This window comes from Netta rufina (genome assembly GCF_964035555.1).
Source record: "Netta rufina genome assembly, chromosome: 1".
In the NCBI taxonomy this organism is placed as follows: domain Eukaryota; kingdom Metazoa; phylum Chordata; class Aves; order Anseriformes; family Anatidae; genus Netta; species Netta rufina.
In genome coordinates, this window is record NC_140123.1 from 206,626,045 (window position 1) to 206,629,069 (window position 3,025).

General features: G+C 49.5%; 1 protein-coding gene across 1 annotated transcript; it reads left to right on the top strand.

The window, feature by feature from the left end:
* Positions 1-804: 804 nt before the first annotated feature.
* On the top strand, positions 805-1,794 carry LOC311222314 (olfactory receptor 5AP2-like; the record flags this gene model as incomplete). The annotated part of the gene is made up of 1 exon (XM_084306546.1): positions 805-1,794. One exon carries the CDS (start codon positions 805-807, stop codon positions 1,792-1,794), a length of 990 nt encoding a protein of 329 aa, XP_084162672.1.
* Between the last annotated feature and the right edge of the window lie 1,231 nt (positions 1,795-3,025).

Genomic DNA, 3,025 nt, shown 5'->3' on the forward strand with positions numbered 1-3,025 from the left:
TCTAATGTTCACTAAATTTAGAGTGACAGGAACTGACTGATAGCTTGGGGACATTGCTGAATACTGATCACAGGAGATTTGTCAGAGAAGATCGAACTGTTACCCATGAGGAAAAGCTTCTCACAGATACCCTGTACAGATGCAGGGAGGCAGACATGATGGCGTCTTGTTTTGAAGTGTACAGTTTCCATGTCAGAATAGCAGAGAACTACTTCCTTGAGTTCAATTTTGTGCAGTACCCTGCCTTGCACTCCAGCCATACCTGGTACTGTCAGTGAAAACCAGTCCAGAACCCAGCAGCAGCTAGAGTTCTTGGCAAAGACATGCTCAGTGATGGTTGCTACACTGACCAGTTACCTTATTCTCTGATTCAAGAATATTATAGAGCACTAACATAGAATCATATCACAGACTGGCTCAGGTTGTAAGGGATCTTAAAGAAGTAGGGAAGTGTGGGGTCACCATAAGTGCAAACAGGAGAAAAAGAAAGACATTCTGGGTCTTCTTCAATGCAGTGGGTGAACCAAGGAAGTGTAGGTTAGTCAGGATGTGCAGTGGTCATGGTTTTTCCTGTGTGACTCTTGCAGTCAGGTCACCAACACTGAATAACACATCTATTGACTGTAAAATGCCACTGTCTGAAATACCAGTATGGGAGGCTTTCATCCATTACGGAGATAGGACTAAAGCCATCATACCAGTGAAATCCTTGCTTTGTGGGTGGGTGTGCACCAGTCCTGTGGCTCACAATCTCCACCTCTTCCCAGTGCTCTTTTCTGCCTGCAGACCAAACCAGCTGGCCCCATGGCAGGAGAGAACCAGACTCGGGTGACAGAGTTCATGCTCCTGGGCTTTTCTCATGGCCAGCCCTTCCTCTTCGTCCTTTTTCTGGTTGTTTACCTGGTCACGCTTCTGGGGAATCTTGCAATACTTGCCCTTGTGTCCCTGGATCCCCATCTCCACAACCCTATGTACTTCTTCCTCAGCCATCTGTCCTTCCTGGACATCTGCTACTCATCAGTGACAGTACCCAAGATCTTGTCAAATGTGCTGCGCTCACAGGCAACCATCTCCTACTGCGGGTGTCTGGCACAAATGTTCTTCCTGATGGCGTGCGCAGGAGCCGAGTGTGCACTCCTAGCTGTCATGGCCTATGATCGCTATGCAGCAATATGCCAGCCCCTGCACTATGTCCACACCATGAGCCGGGGTGTCTGCACAGTGGCAGCTGCGGGCTGCTGGCTCTGGGGTATGCTGGATTCAGCTGTGCACACACTTCTGGCTTCTAAGCTGTCCTTCTGCGGGGCTGCCCATCTCCAGCACATCTTCTGTGATGCTCCCCCACTACTGAGGGCAGCATGCAGCAACACCCACCCTGTTGAAGCGGCACTCCATGCTGCTAGCGTTTTTGTGGGCCTCAGCCCCTTCCTGTTTGTCATCATCTCCTACCTCCGCATACTGGCTGCTGTCCTTGGGATGCCTGTGGCTTCTGGCCTGCACAAAGCCTTCTCCACTTGCTCTGCCCACCTGCTTGTGGTCACCCTGTACTTCGTGACAGCCAACCTGAACTACAACCGACCGAACACTGGCTACTCGCCAGTGGCTGACACAGTGGTCTCTGCGCTGTACTGCGTCGTCACCCCCATGCTGAATCCTCTCATCTACAGCCTCCGCAACCAGGAGGTGCAGAGGGCCCTGCAGAAAGCCCTGCGGGGATGGGGTGTGTGGGGCTCCCCAGGCAGCAATGCTGGTGTGGTGTTGGCCCCTCATCAGCTAGCTGTAGAAAATCTGTGATGGCAGCAGTAGGCTTGGGACTGCCTGGGAAAGCAGGGGGTGCTTATGGTATACTGTCATCATGTGTCTGACCCTTGGCATATCACTGATAACAAAAAGGCAAAATCAAGTCGGGATCAAGGCTATAGGATCCAGGTTCCAGGATTATGTATCACATGCTGAGCTCAGAGAAGGACCCACTGCAGCCACATTATCATGGAATCATAGAATCATAGAATGGCCTGGGTTGGAAGGGACTTCAAGGATCATTTAGTTCCAACTACCTTGCCATAGCCAGCGATGCCACCCACTAGATCAGGTTGCTCATGGCCTCCAGCCACCTACACAAGGTCTGCATGATGAGGGAAGCTGTCACAAGCTGTACATGCAGATGCATGCCTGCAGGCATGGCAATGCTTCTGCAGCTGTGCCACAGAGGTACACAGTGGCTGGAAGAGACCAAAACATGATCATCTATACCTTGGTTACCAAACAGACACAGCAAAATTGGGGCGGGGTGTGTGTGTGGGGAGAGATTAACAAACAAAATTTTGAATTAAAAACGACATCTCACCTAAAACATAATGTGTCTTTCCCATGATTGGCAGACAGAGACTGTGATTTTTTTCCAGTCTCAAACAGTAAGCAGGGATGCTGTACTACCCTCCAGGAGCTCATGTTTTTTTTTTCTTGTCCAGGTGCAGGATGGGCCACAACAAACTTGTGAGCTATACTGGAAGCCAAAGGTGCCATAATGGGGTCCTCCACAACCCTGCTGCTGGCATTTGGCACTGTGTTGGGATATGTTTCTGCAGCTTCTCACAGGCTGCAAGGCTCAGCAAGTCCTTGATTTATTCCTGATGTGATGGTACTCGCATATCAACAGCCAACTCCTATAGTGGCATGTTGAGCATCTAACCTGGAACACACTGGGTTAGAGGAGGGCTTCAGTTTGCATCGGGTTGTCACCTGAATGCTGCTTTAAATATTAAAAATAAATGTCATGCACATTTCCTCTTACCCTGCTTTCAATCCACTCGGCCTTTTCCTCATATCTGCAATAAAGGAGGGCTAGAAAGGAGGACCCTTTTCACTGTGTAAGGAATGGAGCCTACAACAGACACCTGACATGTGGTGGCATGAAAAACAGGACACAATTTTGATCATGTCAGAACAGAAGCAGTTTATTATTAGTGCAGTGCAGCAGAAGGACAGACTCTGCTCACATGAACTTTGTCCAAATGAGGCAGTT